This window comes from Asterias amurensis, chromosome 5 (genome assembly GCF_032118995.1).
Source record: "Asterias amurensis chromosome 5, ASM3211899v1".
Lineage (NCBI taxonomy): Eukaryota > Metazoa > Echinodermata > Asteroidea > Forcipulatida > Asteriidae > Asterias > Asterias amurensis.
Genome location: NC_092652.1, coordinates 18,751,829 through 18,774,898, shown reverse-complemented (window position 1 = coordinate 18,774,898; position 23,070 = coordinate 18,751,829). Strand labels below are relative to the sequence as shown.

Genomic DNA, 23,070 nt, shown 5'->3' with positions numbered 1-23,070 from the left:
GATGTTATTGAATTTTTCCGATAAATTTGATTGAGACAAATAACTTTAAACCCCAAAAGTTGCCTTGCTGTAGCCCAAATCCTAAAAACAAATTGACAGGTGCTGAGGTTACAAAATGGAGCAATGTTTTTGAAAAAGTCACGTAAATTTGTTGTACATGCTCAACTAATTTTCAACTCACCGAGACAACAATTTGTTTTTGTGAACATTTTATACTCGATTCCCTAAAACTACAGCACCTCAGCAAGTAATATTTTAAGGCAAGTTTTCTACCATCATTATCTTTAAACCGTGTAAGTGTAGTGTAAATCTGTGGACATTTGTATTTTGTGTCATACAAGAAGTACCCAAACCCTTTATAGCATATCTCTTTGAGGGCAAGTTAAATTTCTTCCCGATAATTTCAAGGGGCACTGAGTCAATTGTCTACACTACCTCTTTGAAATCAGGCCTCTAAAGATCGAGTTACTCTTTGTCGAAAGTGGTCTTTGCTGATGTAACTATATTAACTAATTTGCTGTATTAGAAATGCTTTTGCTTTCACAAAACAGTAAACTTTCTGTGCTGAAGGGTTTTTTCCCACGGTTCAGTAATACACTTCCTCAGGATTAGCGTGAAAGACCTACTGTCCATGAATGAAGAGCAATTCTATGCTCGTGTCTCTGATCCTATTTTAGTTTCAGTTTTGTATCAATTAATATGATATGTATAAAACTAACCCATGTACATGTAAGTAATTACTTGTGTGCACAGCCCAAATTATGGGTACACATTTTGTTTTTTGTCCATTTTATGAACACAGTTTGGAAACCAGTGATGTACTGTGTAGCAGTTATCTCAATGTTATTTTTATATCAATTAAAGGCAGTGGACACGGTTGCAATGTCTTCTGACGGGCACCCCAAATTAAAGATATTGACCAAATAGGTAGACTGCCAATATAAAGCTAGATAGCTTTAGGTGGTAGAGCGCTGGGCACATTATTCAAGATGTCGTTGGTTCAAATCCCCCTATTGTCAATTTGACTTTGTTCAACCCCAAATCAAAGAAATCAACTTGGTGGAATACCACAATATTGTTTACAAATAGCCTATTCAGAACAGTCTGCTTAGAACTTGATGGCATCAGGGCACGTTGAATGAATATAACAGTGGAATATAATTTGTATACGACAATGAAATGGAAACATAACCTTCCAGTTTAAAAATGAGCAAAATAAGAGACATTCATATCGTATTGATTGATCCCATTAGATTCACCGGTCGATTCTTGTAACGTGTGGAAATTTCACGCTCGATCTGCAAAAAACAAGAAAATAGATACAAGTAAAATAAAGTCAATCGTGTGTAGAAATGTTTAAATAATTTAAACAGACAATTGCTTGAACCACTTTATGCGTAAATAACCAGCGCTAGAAACTAACACTGGGTTTTAGTGCCAGGACAGTGTACACTTTGTGACCGAACAAGTTTGGTGGTTTTTGTGTTTTCCAGTTGAATCATTTCACTTCACTGTGTAACATCTTTAGTCAAAAAGAACTTACATGTATGTTCAAATTATTCACATCAATTTTTGGTTTAGTAAAAAATGGTGCCCTGTGGTATTGTGGATTTCCCCTAAGATTCGCGCTGTGACATTGTACACTTTACAGGGAACAATTTCATCAATTAACTTTGCACATCAAAATATTTGGACTATGAGTTTTGTGCATACTGAACAGGAACATTGAGCAGCAAGTGTTGATGTTTTTAGTAGCAACTGATACATTTTGTGTTGCATTTTGCTGTGCTACACAATGAAAATCGGTTGCTGCTATATGCCTAATGTCTTTACCTGTTTTTGTAATGTCCTGGTGTTAGCGACCAGCTTATCAATCTTGGGCTGTATGAGTTGCTCCTCCTTCAGATACTCAAGGGATTTCTGATGGACCGCCTCTTTGGAGGCAAGCATCTTCTCCTCCAGAATAAACTTCTGCTTCAGGGATTCTGTCAGCCTGTCGACGTACCTACAGGACGACAAAAAGATGCAGAGATTAAAATCTCTGAGGAGCTGAGGCTATTTGCCTTGTCTGTGCCAATTTAACGGACTAATTTGCAACATTTGACAAGTTTGATCAACAAACTACTGCTTCAGGGTGTCTGTCAACCTGTCGACATGCATACATTAAAATTTGTTGAACTTGGGTTGGGTCATATTTGCCTTGAGAAGCTGAAAACATTTTTTTGTTTCTGTGCCAATTTAAAGGAAGGTATACATTATTTGGTAATTACTTTGAAAGCTACATGTAATGGCAGAAAAGCTTTCAGTGAAGCCTACAGCAGCTCTCGATAGTATAAAGCAGTTTAACAAAAAAAACATTTCCCTTCAAAGTTATGTGGTTATGCGAGAAGATATCAGTCTTTGTGCCCCAAAATTTGAATCCTAGAAGCATAACTGTCAGTAACCTTTCTCAGATTGTTCATTCCTATTACAGATTATTCTTCCAAGGTTTACATATTTGCTCCTGATTTTTTGGCTATATCCCAAAAACTTTGCCTTTATCAGACTTTATTGGAATATAAAGTTTGATCAGAAAAACTTCATCCTGCCGACATGCCTAAGGGATACAAGGATTACAATTTTCAGGAACTTTGGTTATTATTTTCCCTCAAAAGCTGAGGCTAACATAATTTGTCTCTTCTGTGCCAGTTAGTATGCAATTTGATACAGGGCTCATGGAAACATGGAGTGCCCATCACACATCGGTGTATGGGTAGAACAAAAATAATAATACAACCTACTTTGGTGAGCTTTTGATAAGAAGTAAATGCTGAGTTGTGCTATCTGTCAGGTACTTCAGGACACTCCGAACCTTGACTAGCATGGCCGACACGTCGTCGCTAGTCTTCATCTGGAGGATAGAGGGCGCACTTTGGAATTGGTTAGCAGACAGGATGTCCATGGTTCCTTTCATTTCGTTGATTCGTTGCATCAGGAATGCTTCAAGCTGTGACAAAGGCGGGAAACAAATCTTGGTTTAGACTCTTCCCCCTTCTTTCGTATGATATCTGGACCAGAGTGAACATTGAAATTAAACTTTTGATGGTGCCTGTGGGTTCCTGCTTGGCTTTTGTCAGTTTAATGCCAGAATACTCCAGAGGTCCAAATTGCCACTAGCCCGCTAGTCCGGGACGACCAGATTTACAGCCGGGCTACTGATTTTTCCCAGTTTGATAGGCCGACGGGCTAGTGGAAAAACAATGCAAAAATCATCACTACAAACAACAAAGAACTGTGCAATGGTGTAATGTAGAGTTTGAGCCGTGATGCAAGACTTAATGTGTCTTTCGGGCTACCAAAATCTCATCAGGGCTACTAAAAATTATTGGTTACTAGCCCTGCTGACTACCATGAAAAAACGCTTATTTCTACCCCTGTTAACTCACAAATACATGTGTACCTAGTGATACAGTGAAAAAGTAGTTACCATATATTTTCCTAAGGTATAACAAAAAAAGAGGAAACGGCCAATATAAGGGGTTTTGAGACACTGCTAGGGTCGAAACACCAAGCCATCATCTAATTTAAAACAAAACAGCTGGATAGCTCAGTTGGTAGAGCACCAGGACGTCAATCTGGGGGTCGCAGGTTCAAGTCCTGCTCTAGTCAATCTTTTTTTTATTCCCTTGTGGTTTATTACGAAGGGAGTTAAAGGCTAGCGACGAGTTCTTTACTACTCTTTTATTCCCATTCATAAATGCCCTTTTGTAAAAAAATACAATTAAAGACACTTTGACAATTGAAAATTTAAGGTTTTAAGTATTTTTTTCAAAATCTTTGTGAGGAATCTGTTTGATGCACGTGGGTTGTGTGTCTGCGCGCGCACTTAGAAATAAATTATGCGCGCATTAAGAAATAGATTACGCGCGCGCTTAGAAATAGATTACCCGCTGTTACTAAAAGCTATGAATTACGCCTTCACGTGTAGTTGGCGTATGCGCGCGCCCAACACGCGGAAGGCAGCCAGTTGTTATAAACAGCTTCAGCTGATCATTATCAACCGATTAAACACCCTCACGTGACGCGCTCTCCACCAATAGGAGTAGCGAAACTGTCTGGAGTATTTATGAATAAAGGTTTTAAGGTAGTATCAAAGCAAAATATCTGGAGAATGCTGTTCGTGTATCGTTATCTGTTACTCTTTATCCTGAAAGACTAACAAGGGGTGGCTATTTCTTCCCGGGGAATATAATAGTGTGAAGAGGCTTTTGTATTAAAGGCCCGATTACATGAAGTGCCAAGATCGTCCTAAGTTTTCTTTCTACTCGTCAGGAAAAGTGAAATTGGAGCAAATTTTACATCATATAAAAATTTATAAGACTTCATAAATTAATATCACTTGCCTCTAGTAAATCATTAGTGAAGTTATTTCTTGTCGGTGGATGATCCAGGAGTGTGAAGGAGTCCGTGCCTCTTGCTATCCCATCATCCTTTGCAAGAGAGATGTTATCCGCTGTCTCATCAGCCACCTAAATTATAATGATGATAACAATAATATCATCATAGTGCAACGAGGTAATACTTACAAAATGATTCAAACTGTTTTACTTTGAAAATATAGCTAATACTGTAAACAGCTGCAGAGCTTCTCACAAAGTAAGCTGTAATAAGGGAATAAAAGGGTAGCGACGAGTTCTTTTGCTGCCGATTAAAACACCCCTGCAAGGTTTTAAATGGTTTTTAAAGCACGAGTCACTGCTCTTTTATTTCCATTCATAAATGCCTTTTTGGTTAAAAGGCGTAATAAAGTAAGAAACTCTGTAAAACTTATCCGTTTCCGACGTGCTTGAGCTCTGTATGTACATGTACGACGTCTGTGTGTTGCATTGTTATGACTGATGAGACGCCTATTTCCGACAGTTTCCGGTTCCGTTCGTTCCGTTCTTGGTGCAACGTATTCTTGTTTTCCTTTCACACACAGCGCTGCCAACTCACCGACAGCGCCCGCATCGCCCATAACAAAAAACGTCTTGCACCAAGACTAGCGCAGAGTATCCGCTCACAACCGGTTACTGGTCATTATCAAAGGTTTAAACACATGTGATGTGCTCTCCACCAATAGGAATAGCGAGTTTGTCTGAGGTATTTATGAATGGTAATTAATTGGTTTTGGAGTATTTACCCTATTTATTTACTTATCCATGACCCTACCTTTAAGGTAATAATCTTTCATAAAACACTAAAAAAGGAACTGACCTCTATGTCAAAGTTGATGACCTCTGATCCTCCTTCCTCAAGCGTGATTCCAAAATCAATCCCATCAGCCTCTCCGCCATCCATATCACCCCAGTCAATCTGTGTAAAACAGGAGAAAAATAGGGGCCATTGGGACACATTGTGTGAGCCATAACGACTTAAATTGGGGTGGGGCTGTTTAACCGTTTAAAGGCATTGAACACATTTGCTAACCGTCAAAGACCAGTGTTCTCACTTGGTGTATCCCATCATAAGCATAAAATAACAAGCCTGTACAAATTTGAAAAAGATGGTACATAAACGATAACACGCCTTTTTTTTTATAGATATGGCGGACAATATGCTACAACACTATAAGGTTTGGGTAAAATTGTGTGTATACACCCAAACCAAACCAACACTATTATCCCATCCACAATTTACCTCAAAAAGGCTTATATATGCCACTTTTAGAACACATGAAATAGATCATACATGTGCATACATTATACCACCTTGGCACTGACCAAAGAGTTAAATTGAGGGCAAACAAACCAGAAATTTGATTTAAACACGTAGAGTATACCATGTGTGGAAAAACAACACAACATTAATATACAATTGAATACTTGACATCCTTATCGAGAAGGTGTTTTAAGTCTTGACTCTTTGGATGGCACGCTGGGAAGAAATTACAGCTTATTAAATTTGTTGGGATTTTGATCGGAAAGACATTATTTGATCATGGTGCGCCATAATTTATTTTAGGCTTAATTCCATTAAATTTGCCTAGATTCCTAAAGAGTGAACCAACAATGAAGTTGGACAGGAACAAAATAATTGTGAATTGAGTAATAAACAAATGTTAACTCAAATACTTGTTTTTCCTCATCTCCAATTATAAGCCGTCTGAAGAATTTTACAAGAGCCGAGATAATTTTTTTTTTTTTGACGTCAACTATGTTATTCACAATTATTTTGTTCCTGTCCAACTTCATTGTTGGTTCACTCTTTAGAAATCTAAGACAAATTCAACAAAATGAAACCTAAATCGAATCGTGGAGCTCTATGATCAAATAGTGTCTTTCCAACCAAAACCACAACAAATTTAATTAGAGAATCGCATAGAGACTCTTTTGTATTATGCGCTATACAAGAACTGCTTATTATTATTAATATTATTATTATTTGGCTTTGAATCAGAGATGGACAAAACAATATTATTTGATTTCAGCTCTTCTGCTTCTTTCCCCTTGAAGAACAGAGAACGTGACTGAACTTTGACAACAAATGATCTACAAGATTTTGAAATGTAATTATGTTGTTTGGTTCACTCATTAAATCAAACTATTATCCGTCTTGGTCACAGAGAAGAAGCCATGTAAAACCACCCTCAGGTTGACCTGCGACGGAACCACTGCAAAAAGGAGAACATTATTCCTTGTTTGCACCTTTGTACAGACTTGTTTCAGATGTTCCTTATATGAGAGTCTATAAATAGACAATCTGGTGTTGTCAGAAGCAGAGTGTGGGTTCGAATCCCTGTCATGACACTTGTACCCTTGAGCATGGGACTTAACCATAAACGCTTCCTAAAAAGTAGGGAAGGTAAAGTATTCTGCTCTACCGACCAGGCTCCTAGTAGATGATTCTGATGCCTACATCCTTATGGACTGTGATGGGGGTAACCCTGTTTTAGCCTTAGGAGTAGGTGGCAATGTAGACTTGACTCAAGTCCCAATCCCGTGCCATCCCCAGGAAACTACTGTTTTGTGATGCTCTGCATTCCAAAACCTGTTCCGCATGCGGGACAGGGACTTGACGATGTCGCAGTCGCCTGGTATGTAAATGTATTCACTTATGAGTATGTAACATTGTTACGTAATACGTTTTGACCAATCAAACGCACCCAAAAAGAAGACTAGTTCATTTGTCACTTGTGGGTTAGTACTTAGTTGATGATTGAAATACATTTTTTAATAACCAATTAATTATAAAAAAGAAAGCACTAAATGTTCATTTGAATTTAAGTAATACGCTGTAACATACATTAGGGTCGATTTTGTTTGCAAAATTTGAATTTTGGGAAGTGCAATAAAACGACTTATGACACTGACACCCCACGTGCGTGCCGCGTATAGACGCGTGCCTTACAACGTCTTCTACTGTGATGTCACAGAGCATAATGAACATTTTACCGGCAGGGCAGCGCTTCCACGCTCCCATTGGTTTTGTACATCTCCCCATTTGGGGAGATTTTCCCATAACAACGTGCAGAGTAAGAAATGACCTCGTCAATCCCATTCTCGGGACCACATTTTGACGGCGAGCGCGCACTGTACTGTATGCTACGGGTTGTTTCATAGTAAGTTGAGGTAATAGCTTAAGGACCTCTCACACGAGAATGGGACTGGAATCAAGTCTAGTGGCAATGTGGCCCTGGTGGCAGGAGATTTGGGTCGACAGCCCAAATCAGTTAAGTGTAGCTAGCCCTCATAGCCCTCGCCTTGAAATGGCCGTCCATGGCCTTGAGATATTAGATGATTTCTCATAAAGAAAATAAAGAATAATTTGGTAACAGCAACTCTAATTCAAAAGTATCTTCCCTTAATTTAAATCTACACTTAAAAACAAACCTCATCCTCCTTCTGCTCTTCCTCCTCCTCAAGAAACGACAGCGAGACTTCCTCGACAGACTTTGGTTTCTTTCCTGTCTGCCATTGGTAAACGGTGCAGTTGCCGTTCTCTAGAATGAACTTAAGCATCGGAAGCACTTCGATTTTGGACTGTCCACTCTCATCACAGCTGTCAATGCAAAATACAATAATAATGGCTTCTTATATAGCTCTCCTATCCATGACTCCGTGACGCCCAAGGCGCTTCACATTCAGGCGATGTGCTTAAAGGCACTGGACACTATTGGTAATTGTCAAAGACAAGCCTTCACAGTTGGTGTATCTCAACAAATGCATAACCTGTGAAAATTTGAGCTCAGTCGGTCATCGAGGTTGCGTGATAATAATGAAAGAAAAAAACACCCTTGTCACACAAAGTTGTGTGCGTTTAGATGGTTGATTTCGAGACCTCAAGTTCTAAACCTGATCGAGGTCTCGAAATCAAATTCATGGAAAATTACTTCTTTCTCGAAAACTATGCAACTTCAGAGGAAGCCGTTTCTCACAATGTTTTATACCATCAACCTCTCCCTATTACTCGTCACCAAGAAAGGTTTTATGGCAACAATTATTTTGAGTAATTACCAATAGTGTCCACTGCCTTTAAGAGCTTCATCATGACAACTGGGAAGTTATGGCATGCATCGAGGCGTGTCATGGCCGAGCAGTCTAGTTCACTGGGCCCAAGCTCTGGTGTTGTCAACAGTAGAGTGTGGGTTTGAATCCCATTTCATGACACTTATGCCTATGAGTAAGGCCCTTAACCACAATTGCCTTGTATTAAAGAATTGGGAAGGTAGTACATTCTGCTCTAACACCAAGCTCCTATAGTGTATAATACCCATGCCCACATCCTTTTGGACAGTGAAGGGGGTAACCCTGTTTCAGCCCCAGGAGTACATGTAGGTGACAACATGTCCCTGGCGACAGTTGATTTGGGTCGATAGCCTTAATCAGTAAAGTGTAGCCCTCAAGTGACTCCCACCTTGTAAGTTTGGCGATGTCTCATTAAAAAAAAGATAGTATTTACTTAACTGTATGATTATAAAGCAGCTTTCCTCTCAAAGAATCTAAAATGTTAGAATGGAATAATACTTCAACCCTTACCTGCCTATCGTAAACTGCACAAACGTATTGTAGAACTCCACCACATGAGAAAGGTCAACGACCTTCTCTGTGATTGCCGAGAACGTTTCGGGCAGAGTCTTCACTTTCTCCAGAAGTTCTCTCTTGACTTTCTCTCCCTTTTAACAAAACCAAAAATTACAGTAAGAATGTTTTATCTATTGTTTTTATTGCTTTGACCCTAGCACTGATGCCAGTAAAGCACTTTTTGAGTCCCGGTCATGACACTTGTATCTTTTAGCAAGATGCTGTACCCTAATTGTTTCGTCTCTCGGATGGGACATTAAGCCGTAGGTCCTGTGTATTAGGATTAGTAGTACACATATAAAAGAACCCATTACACTTATGGAGGATGAGAAGGGGTTAAACCTGACGTTTCTTGGTTACATACATGTACATGTACATGTAGCAAGCACCATTGTTTACTTGTTTCCTCAGGCTTGCGAGCTACAGTTACATTTAAGTAACATTCCAAAGCCATTGGATTTTGTTTTCATTTTCTTGATCTTTGCACCGCTGCAGGACAACCAAGAGGGAACTTTTTATTGAAGCAAGCGCCATGAGCACTTTTTGTGGATACCGGCGCTATAGAAGACGTCATTTTATACTATTATTGTTATTTAGTTTATTTATGAGGCATCCTCTGTTACATCACCAGAATTATATCAATCATGTCAATGATATTAAGAACCTACATTACCTTAATTCCAAGCTTCCTACAGGCTGCATGGTACTCTGCTTTAGCTGCTCCCGCACTGTCTTGATAATCCTTCTCCTTCCTCTGGCATTCCTAATGAGTTAAAGAAAGACAAGGGTAATCATTTTGGAGACTAATCATCCTAAGTCATACACTACTCGCTATCCGCTATACAAGCAGACGACACTGATATCTTGCTCGCTACACGTAAGTAGGTTACAGATACCTTTAGTTATCGATGTGTATGCATATCCGTTCGCATGCGAAACTCCCCTGCCTAATGTCTATAGTGTGACCCCAGTTAGTTAAATTCTGGTAATGAGTTGTGCCTGTCTGTGAATGTAATGAACGTGCTACAAACGGACCCGGTCTGTGTGCGCACTATACATCCAAATGACAAACGACTGCACCACGTCTAGTTGCCCCTCCTGCCTTACTGCAAGAAAGGATGATCCCACAAAAACTTTGAAGTTCAAAGTTGTGGAGCACCATAAAGTTCCAGTAAACAGACCAGAAAAAGTTGCTAAAACGATCACTCCGTTACGGATGCAACTGATATATTTTACTAACCGTTTGAATCTGTTGACATTTTGCCGTCTGTTTCTTCAGGGCTGGAATCTCGTAAGTGACATTCCGAATTAACATCTGAGCTACCTCAGCCAGATAGATGTTGTCTTTCTCGTACAGGCTAATGATCTCTTGCCAGTCCTTCCAAAGGATAAGATAAATTTAAGATTGACAGATTCCTTGTTTTTTGCGATTAAGTGGTCACACTTTTAAAGGCACTGGACACTATTGGTAATTACTCAAAATTGTTGTTGGCGTAAAATCTTACTTGTTAAAGAGCAATGGAGAGCTGTTGATAGTATAAAACATTGTGAGAAACAGCTCCCTCTAAAGTAACGTAGTGTTTGAGAAAGAGGTACATTCTCACTCAAATATTATTAAAAGACTTCAGACCTGAAGCCCTTTATTATGCATCCGATAGCACACAAATTTATGCAAACAAGTTGTCTTTTATTTTTCTCTTGCAACTTCGATGACCAATTGAGTCTCTGTTGCCTCAGTGAAGTATAAAGCCTGGTCCTTGATTAACCAGGGAAAAACATTGATTTGAATGTGAGAATTACGAGAGATAACCGTCTAGTACCTTCATTCTCTGTGATGAGTAATAACCAAAGATATTCTTGGAACCAGACTCTGAGACCTTGAGAAGCTCAACTATCCTCACACAGTGGAAGTAATTGATATCTGAAATAATGAGAAGAAGAAAACAAAATTTGCTAAGCCTTGAGTTTTTATGAAAATATCAATAATTAATCAATTTCTTGTAAATAATTTCAGCCAAGTATACCCTGTTTTTTTAAGGAAAAGTGATACAAAATTAAAGGAAAAATAGTGAAGACAAGTTGTAGTCTTTAATAAATGCCGAAATAAAAGGGTAGCGACGAGTTCTTAAACTGCCGTTTAAAACCAGACGGGTTGTGGCCGTGCGATAAAGGCCCGAGCCTTGAGCTCTGTATGTGTGTTGCATTTTAATGACTGAGACAGTTTTGGGGTTTGCATTTGTGCGCGTAGTATGCATCCTCCTATTCATGGGCTAAAATTGCAAGGCGAGATCTATCACCCCTTGAAACGAGGTTGTGGGCTAACCTGCACAAGCGTATCCAAAAACAACGTGTCATAAACAGCTCCAACTGGTCATTATCAACCATTTAAACACCCCAACGTGATGCGATCTCCACCAATAGGAATAGGCGAAACTGTCCGAGGTATTTATGAATGTTAAAAAGCGTAACACTCAGTATCTCCCCCTCTGCCCCCCCCCAGTCGGAACAAAAGACTGCTCTTAATCCTGCTCCAGGCTCCTGGCTTCCTGTAAATGAGACCACAGTCGCGAGTGCAGTAGTCTCACAAACATAATGGCAGTGTTATGAGAATTGCAGAGAGAGTCGGATCGCTATCACCGCAACAAACATTTCTAACGACTTGTCAACACGTCTGATCAAATAGTAACTTGCATTCCAAACAAACTCACATGTTCCTGCAAGAAGCTCCTTGATTTCATCCACCTCCGGCATGTCTTGAATTGCCAGATTGATCTTCTCTCTGACGGTTAGAGCCGCTGCCTGCCACTTCGGATCAACATGTCTGCGATTTATCAGCCAATCTGTTAAAAACAAAATTATATGAGAAACAAAATGATGTCAGTAAACAATTTCAGCATTGATAAAATGCTGTCACCAGGTCACAGATTGTATTCAGTTGATAATGCTTATTGTCAAGAAACATTTTCCTTTTTCCTTTTCAATATTAGCACAAAACATATAGTGAGTCTAAAATGCAGGCCTGATCCTTCACAGAGGCAACGAAGGCAATTGCTACCATGGACATTGCCTTGGTGCCCTTGAATAAATGCTAAAAATGCTACATGTACTTGTAGATGTCAGTAGAAATTGACAACTTCCTCATAGGGTGCCCTTTACCGAGGAGAAAATGCCTCGGTCCCCTTGCCCTTTCTGTTTTCAATACGAAGCATACAGGCCGGTATATATTGTGTATTTTTACATATACATTTGTACATGTAGGTGCCAAAAATTCAGGAAAAAAATCAACTTCTAGTGTTGCTTATACACCTTGTATTTTGGTCCCTTGTTGTTTTTTTTTCTCAAGAACCCTTCTAGAGTGAAACATGTCATTCAGGCCTGTATGCTTTGATTTTGAAAGGGCAAGGGCACCAAGGCATTTTCTCCTCGGTAAAGGGCACCTTATAAGGACATTTCTACTGGAGCCTTCAAGGGCACCAAGGCAATGACCAGGGGGCATGGAGGCCATCGCCTTTGTTGCCTCCATGAAGTACCAGGCCTGTACACGTACAATTGAAGTAATAAATACACACATGACATCCACCAATTTCTGTACACACCCCGTGCAATTTCTTACCAAGAAGCTTGTTGGAGCTGATATCAATAGGTAAGTTTTCAATCTGCTGAGCAGTTAGGTCATCAGTTTTCTGAAGAAATAGATTTAGAAAGGGAGGAAAAAGAGGAATAATGCTTTTTCTATCAATACCAAAAGTTGTTCTCTATTGCACATTTTTTTACACAACACTACACCTGTTCAGCAGAGGCCAGTTTTACAAACTCTACAGTCGTAACATGATTCTCCTGTCCCGAGGTTCGTAACCCTCGATCTTCCCATTGAAATACTGACGACAGACGACCCCCAGGAGGATCCAGGGGATTGCAATTTTTTTTCTTCAGAATGAACTTTATTAAAGATTTTATTTGTAATTTGAGCAAAAATATGTAATAAAAACTTCGTAGACGGTAGCAGTTCAAAAATCAAATCCTATGTTTTACTAACTTTTATCAGCGTGTACTGCAAACGATTTTAATATACTAACTTTGGAACAAGCTTCCCCAATATTCTTCAATGACAAGCATTCCACACCTGTGACCTTCAAAGGTCAATTCAACATGTTCAACTGGACCCTTTTTTTATTTTTAATCATTACCTCATTAATTCAATAAAACCTATCCGTTCTGTCAATCTGGTTATATATATACTACACTAGCGCTAACCTAAGATTAGAAACATATGTTTTATGTTTAACATAATATATTAAGCGCTCTAATGTTGTTTCAGTAACATTAGTGTTATTATTATATTAATTAAATTTAAAGAAATCCTGTCATAGCTGTCCAACCAATGGCAATGCAACTCCATTTTGGGGGAATTGCAAAAAAAAAACACCATCATCAATCATCATCGCAACTATTCTAACCACCACAGTGACACTTTTGACTTTGTTGATTGAAAATGTGTGAAGCTCACGAAAAAAAGAAAACCGTGAACGTTATATTCTGAAACCGAGGAGGAGCGGTGTTATGAAGATAACAATACCTGCATTATTGGAACTTTAGGTGGGGGTGTGATTGATGTCACTCAGGTGTCTGCAATACGCTGATTCCATATGCTGGGTTTTCTGATTCAGACAGTACACGCAGTCATTTATCGTTGTCTGGTACCTGGAACAGTCACAATGAAAACAGATGCATACATTTTTATCTTAGTACCAGCCTAATGTTTACAAACAGCCGAACTCTTGGGGGCGCTCTTCGGAAAGGGATGGCCCCACAGACAAGTTTGTGGATGGCCCTTTTCGAAATCACGTTTTCAGCTCCGGCGTGGCAGGAGATTTTATCCCATCTATTATGGCGAACAGTGTACAAACATCTTCTGACAGCGCCTCCTCTTCCAGCCCATGTATGAGGACAGAATCTACGGGACAGATTTTCGGCTTGGCAGAAGACCGCAAAACTGTCTGTGAAGTCCCAACAGTTAATGTGGGGTCGAACGATCTGGGGAAGATGAAGTGCCAAATATATTTAGGGCTCCTTTTCGTATACATTTATGTCACATGTGCCTGCCCCCTACCAGTCTGCCCCTATGCCACACGCTGGTATTTCTTGATACTTTATACTTGATGGAGTAATCCCTTTACAGCTGGGCCCAATTTCATAGAGCTGCTTAAGCAAAAATTTTTGCTTAAGCAAAAAATTCATTGCTTAGTAAAATCAGATTACCGGCCAAGACTCCACTCAATTGCAATTCTAAATAAACAACAGCTTAATACTAGTCAAAAGCAATGTACATGGCAGGAAATTTTGGCCAGTAACATGTGTAAAATAAGCGAGCTATTTTCGTGCTTAAGCAAATATTTTGCTTAAGCAGCTCTATGAAATTGGCCCCTGGTAAGAGCTAAACTGGGATGATGTGCTGAGATTTCTAAAACTAACGACACTTTGATGGGGCTATCTTTAATATTATTGTTTTGGTTATGGCATAACAAGAGCGTTGAAAAAGGTAAAAGGAAACTTGGCCATAGGAAATGCTCCCAACAAGGGAACTAATTGATGGTGCCCAGAACCAGGCAAAAATATGAATAATAACCTGTTGCGCTGTTGACGGGGCCGGTCCATGGCGTTTTGCCAGGGGTATGGCGCCCCGGACCAGGAAGCCAAGGGTGCCATTTTCCCCGAGGGTGTACAAAACCCATCGACCGAAATCACATCATGCAACAATTGTTTTGGTATACCTTGGCAACATAATATTTGTTTCCCCTCTTCTCAAAGTTCTGTTGTCATCTTCAAACATTATTTACGACGAGTATTTTACGAAACAACTGTCACTGTTTTCACGAACACGCGGCCGTTTCGTACCTGCGCTGGAACCTTGTACACCGGTTAAAGGAACTTGGATCGGACGAGTTGGTCAAAACAAAGCGTTTGTAACCGTTTTTTATAAAATGCATAATGGTTGGAAAGATGTTTTAAAAGTTGAGTACAATGATCCACACAAGTTTGCCTCGAAATTGCGTGGTTTTCCTTCTACTGTGCGAACTAACATGGTCGGCCATTTATGGGAGTCAAAATGTTGACCCCCATAAATGGCGTGTTAGTCGACGAGGTAAAAGGAAAACCACGCAATTTCGAGGCATGTTTGTGTGGATCATTGTATTCTACTTTTACAACATCTTTCTACCCATATTATGCAGTTTATAAAAAACGGTTACAAACGCTTTTCAAAGACCAACTCGACCGATCCAAGGCAACGTGTTCCTTTAACAAAAACTTACCCCCGCCGCGCCGTCATGGTTAGTCTTGGTGCAAGACGTTTCTCTTTTCCCTTTCACGCACACCGCGGCCAATTCACCAACAGCGCCCGCACCGACTCACCTGACTTAGTCCACTCACCGCCCAATCTCAGTAAATTGCAACAAATTCGCGTGGTGTTCAAAATGTAAGAACTTGAAACAAAGAAGACAATGCTAACTTAGTAGGTTCGTCCTCAAAAGCCTGACGTTTCAATATTAATGTAAATCACAATTCCATCAAAGAAATCATTGATACAATGTTCAAATTTAAGAATTTGAAACAAAGAAGGTAATTATGTTATTTTTTAGTCTTGGTTCTCAAAAGCCTGACGTATCAACCTCGAATAATAGTTTTGCGCGTGCGCAAGTTACTTCGAAAGTTTTCAACTGCGCACAGCTATTTTGATACAGATGTGGTAATTCTCAATAATTTGTTTTTTACTAATCTACAAAAAATTGGCATAACTCAATACAACGCGATTATAAGAAATAATAACTGTGACACATTATAAGCGACAATTTCCAAGTTGTTTGCCTTTTTTATACTCATGCTATGATTCAGACGTCTTTTTTATCGATTATTTTTTCATCATCATACACAATACACCAAAGGATAGAGAGGAAAAAAAATAATTAAACAGCTTCAAGAATCCGTGTGGTCTATAAACTTTGGAACGCTGGGTGGCAGCAGACTTACCAGATAAACTTCCATTGTTTACGTAGTTCTGAGCATGAGCACATAACCGAAAAAGAGGGTTGGCCTGCTAATTTTTGCTTTGACCCTATACGCCAATGTGTTTTAAAACTGTATACTTGATCATAGTACTTTCCCGAGTTCTGTTCACAGGCATTTACTTGGAATGAAAACTACTATGTAAACGGGAAAACTACTATGTAAACGGGGGCGCCTGTTCCAAAGGTGTACTATTGTAGGCATGTTTTTAAGTAATTTTAGTTAAGCTGTTTTTCAATGGAATGGCCGTGTTTTTACAACTAGTGGTTATTCAGATGTAATTTCTGCTGTGTACCCAATCTGTTTTTGTTCAAAACAATTTGAAAGGCCATCTTTTCCCATTTTGACTGCCCATATTTTTTACCACAATAAAATTGTTAAAATTTAAAAATAAAGTATTTACATTTTGCAGACTACAGTCATTGTTTAGAAAATCTTCAAACTCTAACTGGAAAAACAAAACAAAAAACAAACTATTCTAATTCGCAGTAATAGCATTACAAAAAGGATATCCTAAGACTTGATGCTGCCTTCCGAGTTGAAAATTAAAACGGATTACAATCTTCTAAAAACATGTTGGTGTTGATTGAGCAGGGCAATAGAGAAAAGTTTTTGCCTTCTCTTCATTTGATTTGTCTAGATTGTTGTGCCACAGCAAGACGATCAATAGGGGACTTTTGAGACGCTTGGTGGCAGCAGACTTGCAATGTCACAATGCTCAGAACTACATAAACAATGACATTTTACCTGGTAAGTCTGCTGCCACTGCTCTTTCAAAACTCTTCTATTATCGACAATAGTTGGTTCAAGTACTTAAAATGTGGCCTTTTCGATCCAATATTCTCTTACTGACGGTGTTGGCAACTGTCGTGCACGTAGAGAACTATGAGTTAGTTCCATGGCTGTCTGTCGTGGCAGTAGACTTGAATTGATTCACCTGAAGCCACAACTAGATCACCAGCTGGTGTGATTGTTAAAGCATTTGGACGAGCGCAGCCTTTAATGATACAGCCCATGTACTCGCCATCATGACTGTAATGCTGGATCTTACTCGATGATGATTTGTCAAATACAGCCACGAAGATGCTGCCATCTTTGTCACTGCATAAACCACAGGGCCAAGTGGACTGATTGATATCTACTGAGAATACAATGCCACCATTGTAGTCAATTGATACAATTTGTTTGCCATTCTTGGTCTTGGTGTATATGAGTTGACGTTTGTGGACAGTCAGGTTATTATTAATCCCTGGAGCAGGCAGAGTTCTGATGAGGGATCCATCTGATTTGTGTTGATTGATTTCACCCTGAAACTCATATCCAACTGATATCAGATTGTCGTCATCGACTGCTATACAGGATGGCTGGAAGAATGGATGCATATGTGTGAACTGATGGAGACCAATATACTTTCTATTGAAGATCCTAACTGCAGTGTTATCTACAACAATGAGCTCATCCTTCTTGTTCACAGTCACTCTACTTGGATTATTGAGACCGGCAATTGACAGCTCTTTTGGGATGACCTTGGATTGATTGCTGGATGCAAATACTTTGATCAAGGTTCCGTTGTAGTTACAGACAACAACATCGCTATTGCAATATGAAGCAGCATCCAATGCGCAGATTGTTTGCTTTTGTTGGTCGCTGTTTATACATCTTGTCATTTCTGTTTTCAGTGTCCATGTCAGTTTTGTCCGGGGTTTGCAAGCTGTAGCTGCAGCAAAAGTTGCTTCTTTTTGTTTCTGTTTTTCTTTGATTCTCAGTCTCCCGAATGATTTCTGATCATCTTCAAGGTCAAAAGTCAAGTTACTGGGTAATTGTTTAGGTTTTATCTCTATGTAGTCTTTTAGGTCTTGCAAGAGATTCTCTATGAGACGTAGATTCTCAAAAAAGTTCACCTTAACCATGAGTTGATTAACCAAAACTTTCCCGTTCTGTGCTTTTGTCATTTCATTGTTATTTGTGGCTTCTGCAATTTCCATTTCTGTGGCCTTGTCTTTATAAGTCTTGGTTAATTCTTCAATCAGTTTGTTCTCTTCCTCTCTGATCCTTGTAGACTCCTTGGCAATCTCCTCATCTGCCTTCTTGGAGATCTTTGCTTTGGTGGCAACAAACATAGAATCTAATGTCTTGCGAGATGTACCGATGTCTTTCATAGCAATCTTGAAATAATTGTGATGTTTTCCTACTGCTGCTAGTATCTCATTGGCTTTCTTCTTGCAGTTGTCAATAACCTCATTCAGTTCAAGATGATCATGCATTTTGTGGTCCTTTGCAATACAAGTTGTGCATATCAACTCTTTGCATGAGTCACAGTACATAATAACATCCTTGCCAGTATGATTGCTACATTTAGAATCAGACCCCTGACCAGGTGGTTGAATTTCTTTTTGTAGTTCGGTTTCATGCTGTTCTATATCATCTAACATAGAGGTCAACTTGAAATCGGTACGTAAGTCAGAAACTTCTTTTCCAATCAATGAAGTTTCAGCACGGCACACTGGGCATAATATAAACTTACGACTAGTTGGGGTTGTTTCTGCAAGTTGTTGAAGGCATTCCAGACAATATGAATGAGAACACTCCAGCATTTTGGGCTCCTTGAAGCGGTCCATGCCGATGTGACATTCAAGATGTCTCTGGCTGATCTTCTTTAAGACTGACTCAACTGTCACTCTTTCAGCCATCTCGTTTGCTTTGTAAAAAAGCTTAAATTGTTGACCTGGAAATGCAAGGAAATGTGAAAAAGGGAATTTAATAATCCAAGCGGTCTAGGGCATCATCAGACTCAAGTTCGGAGTGTAGAGTAGCGCACTTTATAACCATAAATTGCTTCTCTTGACCATCTTTTTAAATGGAAAATTTGAGTGCTAATGGCATGCTGGGTTATCCCTTAGTTTGGTTTCCCCCTTATTGCACAAAATATCACAACACAGAAAGAAGCAAACACAAAGTGAAAGCAATATTCAACGTTTAAAACAGCAGTAGAAAATAGGGGAGACATACATAGTTTTGTAAACGCAATAATGTCGATTTGTCTACGAAAAAAAAACCTTAATGTAACTCTTTTTAAAATCAGAATCCTGCAATGAAAAAGTTTGCGTGTACTTCCCACTGAATTCCTTTAAACAAAACATACATTATTGCTGTTTCTTAAATTATCTGAAATAACTAACTGTCAATTGTTTTTGTAAATAATAGGATAGAGTCTAAAATAATAGTCAAAATGTTTTTAACTTGTCAGCATGTGGGCAGCTGTGCTTATATGAAAACGTAGGAGTCAATAATCAACAACTTAATTGTTTTAACAATTAAATTGTTGTGTATGCCTACTGCTGTATAAAGACAGAGTTGCCGGAAGGGCATCCCTTAACATCATGGAAGCTTATCATACATGAACGATAGTATTTTGGTTAAGTTATCAGTGTGTTATTCTACACTTTGAATAAAGAGTATTATAACACCCTTACAAGTATTCTGTCTGCTCATTGGTTTAGAGCGCGTCACATGACATGTCTTAGTTTTGCTAGACGACTGCCGTGTGATAGTGCGTCGGTTTGCCGTGCGCTAGTCCGAAGACTAGCACACGGCGTGCAGTACCCAGACGTCCGTTAAGTGTACGAGGATGATAAATTACTAGTCTGTAACCATTTCGGATTGCACGGCACTACATGTAGCTCAGTAACAGTTTTTGCAATTTGTATTCGCGTCGTCCGTGGATTGTAGCATTCAGGTCTGTAACTTAATAATAATAGTATAGTATTTAGAAATGTTTGGGGTGTTATAAAACAAATATTGACTGCTTTTACTCGTGCAATGGTTAAAACTATGACTCCCTCAGTGATCCCCAGAGCTTTCTATTTTCCCTTGGTTTGCCTCGGGAAAAAAGAACGCTCCGGGGATCACCTCGGGAGTCATTGTTTTAACCATAGCACTCGAAGCAGTCAATATTTGTATACCACTACCGGTTGTGGCTCTCAGAACAAATACAATGTTACTTTTGAAATATCATAACAAATCCTATACTCCTGGTTTCCTTTTTGTAATGTAAATAGTCCAACTTACTTAAATTGGAAGAAACTATATAGTGATGGCTTGAAAAACAGCATCAAATAGTGTTGAACGTTGCACCAAAGAAATTCAGTCATCAAGCTCTGAGTTGAACCATAGTTGGACTATTAATGGTAGAGTGACACACCTTAACAGCTGTTGAATGTGAATGTGACGAATGTGGAAAAACCATAATCTATAAACTGATGTAGCTGTTTGTGTTGGTTGAATGGGTTTTAATGTGCACGAGCTGTTTTGGTGAATACCAGCTGTTTTGGTGAATACACCGAATTCTACATTTGGGGTTTTGCGTGTTGGTTGAATAGGCCTCCTATTATATTATTCAAATTTGACGAGTTATTATGTAAAGGTTGCTAGGTCATGTTTATTTTGCCTGGTTTCGCTAGTTTGTGTATCACAGGAATGGAGCTGACTTTTTTTTTCTTCTTCTTTTAAACATACTAGTAATGGGGAGCTGAGGTTGATAGTATAAAACATTATTAGAAACGGCTCCCTCTGAAGTGACGTAGTCTTCGAGAAAGAAGTAGTTTTCCACGAATTTGATTTCGAGACCTCAAGTTTAGCATTTTGAGGTCTCGAAATCAAGCATCTGAAAGCACACAACTTCGTGTGACAAGGGTGTTTTTCTTTCATAGTTATCTCGCAACTCCGATGGCAAATTGAGCTCAAATTTTCACAGGTTTGTTATTTAATGCATTTGTTGAGATACACCAAGTTGTAAGACTGGACTTTGACAATAATAGCAATAGTGTCCAGTGTCTTTAACACCAAAACCAAATTCTTAAAGTCACCTGGAAATATAATTTTTTTCCCTCAATAAAATAATTGTTTGAGTAATTTTTTGTAACGTTTTATATGTTTACAAAACAGATAAGTTGTTTGGGGGTGACTCCGCATACCCCTTTTGTGACGTCAGTCGAACATCGAACACACGTACGTGCAAGTACATGAAGTCCTAGTCGTGAGTTTGTACGTTTCGAAAAAAAGTTTATTACTTGCATTTTCCGGCAATGTCGACCAGGTGTATTGCTGCTGGAGGCAGCCAAACAACTGAAAATGTGGTCAGTTTGCAAAGTGGCCCGTCCGACGTATTTTCTAACGCTGTGCAGCATACACTTCGAGCCGTCGTGCTTCAAATTTCGCGCCTCGATTGACTTCACGAACTGCGCCCTCTCGGGTCGGGCTTTAAATTTGTTAATAAAATGGAAATTAAATGTTTAGAACCTTAGTTAACTATTATTCATATTGTACTCATCAAAACACATAATTATTTAGTAACAAAAGCTATATTTTGACAAAATACCTCTTCCAGGTGACTTTAATAAGATTTATCACCCGATCATTTTGTTTAAAGGATTTGGGTACAAGTTTTTGTTGGACACAAAACATAATGTCCACAGATTTACATTAAACTTACACCGTTTGAAGATAATAAAAATAAACAATGGCACGGAAATACGTTTTACATGCTAAAATAATGTTCGTCTCCTGAAACGAACATTATTTTCCGGCCTGTCGGCCTGTAACACCAAACTCAAGTTAAATCAGATTTATCACTCGATCATCTGTTTAGTACTAAAGGTTGTTTACTATTAGATAAACACTGCATGCTGTCAATAGTCGGATGATTTTATCGAAGGATAACCATCACCCTTCACATCCGACAAAGAGATGTTAATAAACAAGTTTTTTTTTATAACCAAGTCAAAGTCAGTTGTTGATTCAATTATTTTGACTGACTCAAGAGCTTTGACTGATCAGTACACAGTTGGTGTGACAATCTCAAACGAATTCATCCATCTTTGCGTACAATGGTCATTCTGTAATAAGTTAGTAGTATTGTTCCTAATAAGCAAACACACACTAACTGACCCGCGCCGGATCTTCGTTTTCGAGGCATGAATACAAAACAGTTCCGGCAAATTTTAACTAAGTTATGGTTTGCCAAAGTGAAGGTGATTGTTGATTCAAGACAATTTCCTTACACGAGTTTAGACAGATCAGTACAGTTGGTGTGACAATCATCACCTCAACTCACTCTACTACGCCGGTCATTGTGTAATAATTAATATTATTCCCAAAAGTAAACAAAAAGGAAATCTGCGCCGGATCTTCGCAAATACAGAATATGAGGCACGAATACAAAACAGTTCCGTCGGGATTTCTTTTATGACAAATCACATTAGCGTCTTTATTTCGTTCATTTGTGAGTGGAATTTGCAGGATTGGTTAACCAGAAACAAAACATGATGGTGGGTTTTGCGTACGTTATTAAGGGAATCAATGTGTGGTGAAGAGGTTTTCAACTAGTGGTTGAATCCCAACGAGGCCTGGTTCTTAATAATTTTACCGAGACGAAGTCGAGATAAAGAACCAGGCTTCGGCGGGTTTAAACCACTAGTTGAAAACCGATTCAACACACTTTAATTCCCATTCATAGATATCCTTTCGGTCAAAAAGTAAAATAAATGCAAAAATTATAATTGTTAAATGATTTCTTTCAACACAAAACCCCTCCAGCTATGAAATGGTAAAACCCTCCGCCGCCCTCGAGTAAACAACTCCTTAAAAGGGAATGATGTGCGCGTCGCGCGTATCGTGTGATGTGGCACAACTGTTTCAGCCGTTGCTCTCGACCAAAAGGAATGAAGAAACTGTCTTATAATAACAGGTGCAAGGTCGTGTGTCACGCCCATGAATTAACACTTTTTACTGGTCATAAACAAAGGTTTATACACACCCACGTGACGCGCTCTCGACCAATAGGAATATCGAAACTGTCTGAGGTATTTATGAATGCATGTTTAATGCATTTACTACTTGTTTGAAAGATCAGGCTTGTGAGTACCAACGTTCTTACATTTCAAATAATGTATCATTGATATACGGTTTC

At 39.0% G+C, this 23,070-nt stretch overlaps 2 protein-coding genes and 1 non-coding gene across 3 annotated transcripts; 1 reads left to right on the top strand and 2 right to left on the bottom strand.

The window, feature by feature from the left end:
- Positions 1-671: 671 nt before the first annotated feature.
- Positions 672-13,737, bottom strand: LOC139937734 (CDK5 regulatory subunit-associated protein 3-like). The gene is made up of 13 exons (XM_071933023.1): positions 13,618-13,737; positions 12,655-12,724; positions 11,750-11,881; positions 10,862-10,962; positions 10,282-10,419; positions 9,715-9,804; positions 8,997-9,133; positions 7,851-8,019; positions 5,236-5,334; positions 4,383-4,508; positions 2,781-2,986; positions 1,834-2,005; positions 672-1,298 (listed from the first exon to the last, which is right to left on the bottom strand). The coding sequence occupies exons 1-13, from the start codon at positions 13,621-13,623 to the stop codon at positions 1,227-1,229; spliced, it is 1,518 nt and encodes a 505-aa protein (XP_071789124.1). The 5' UTR covers positions 13,624-13,737; the 3' UTR covers positions 672-1,226.
- On the top strand, positions 3,576-3,648 carry Trnad-guc (transfer RNA aspartic acid (anticodon GUC)). Its single transcript has one exon. It is a non-coding gene; the product is annotated as a tRNA-Asp (tRNA).
- A 2,905-nt stretch (positions 13,738-16,642) lies between the features above and the next one.
- Positions 16,643-18,793, bottom strand: LOC139937693 (uncharacterized). Its single transcript, XM_071932963.1, has one exon. The coding sequence runs from the start codon at positions 18,791-18,793 to the stop codon at positions 16,994-16,996; it is 1,800 nt and encodes a 599-aa protein (XP_071789064.1). The 3' UTR covers positions 16,643-16,993.
- Between the last annotated feature and the right edge of the window lie 4,277 nt (positions 18,794-23,070).

Bases quoted from the DNA above. Each gene is read 5' to 3' on its own strand.
- LOC139937734 (XM_071933023.1), bottom strand. The intron at 5,335-7,850 runs GTTTGTTTTTAA...TGTTTTACACAG, and splicing joins AAGAGCAGAAGGAGGATGAG to ATTGACTGGGGTGATATGGA. The intron at 1,299-1,833 runs GTAAAGACATTA...TGTTTTTTGCAG, and splicing joins CCAGGACATTACAAAAACAG to ATCGAGCGTGAAATTTCCAC.
- LOC139937693 (XM_071932963.1), bottom strand. From the start codon at position 18,793: ATGGCTGAAAGAGTGACAGTTGAGTCAGTCTTAAAGAAGATCAGCCAG.